This window comes from Phaethon lepturus, unplaced genomic scaffold, assembly GCF_000687285.1.
Source record: "Phaethon lepturus isolate BGI_N335 unplaced genomic scaffold, ASM68728v1 scaffold22100, whole genome shotgun sequence".
NCBI lineage: Eukaryota > Metazoa > Chordata > Aves > Phaethontiformes > Phaethontidae > Phaethon > Phaethon lepturus.
Genome location: NW_010510072.1, coordinates 1 through 210, shown reverse-complemented (window position 1 = coordinate 210; position 210 = coordinate 1). Strand labels below are relative to the sequence as shown.

At 59.0% G+C, this 210-nt stretch overlaps 1 protein-coding gene across 1 annotated transcript in view; it reads left to right on the top strand.

The window, feature by feature from the left end:
* LOC104627586 (guanine nucleotide-binding protein G(t) subunit alpha-1) overlaps positions 1-205 on the top strand; it is a gene marked incomplete at both ends in the record, with an annotated part of 1,028 nt that extends 823 nt beyond the window's left edge. The window contains one exon of the mRNA XM_010295902.1: positions 30-205. Within this exon, the coding sequence (XP_010294204.1) occupies positions 30-205 (176 nt within the window). The remainder of the gene's footprint in view (positions 1-29) is intronic.
* Positions 206-210: the final 5 nt, after the last annotated feature.

Genomic DNA, 210 nt, shown 5'->3' with positions numbered 1-210 from the left:
GGGGACCCCCCTCACGGCCACGCCACCAGGTCCCAACACCTACGAGGACGCGGGCAACTACATCAAGCTGCAGTTCCTGGAGCTGAACATGCGGCGGGACGTGAAGGAGATCTACTCCCACATGACCTGCGCCACTGATACCGAGAACGTCAAGTTCGTCTTTGACGCCGTCACCGACATCATCATCAAGGAGAACCTCAAGGACTGTGG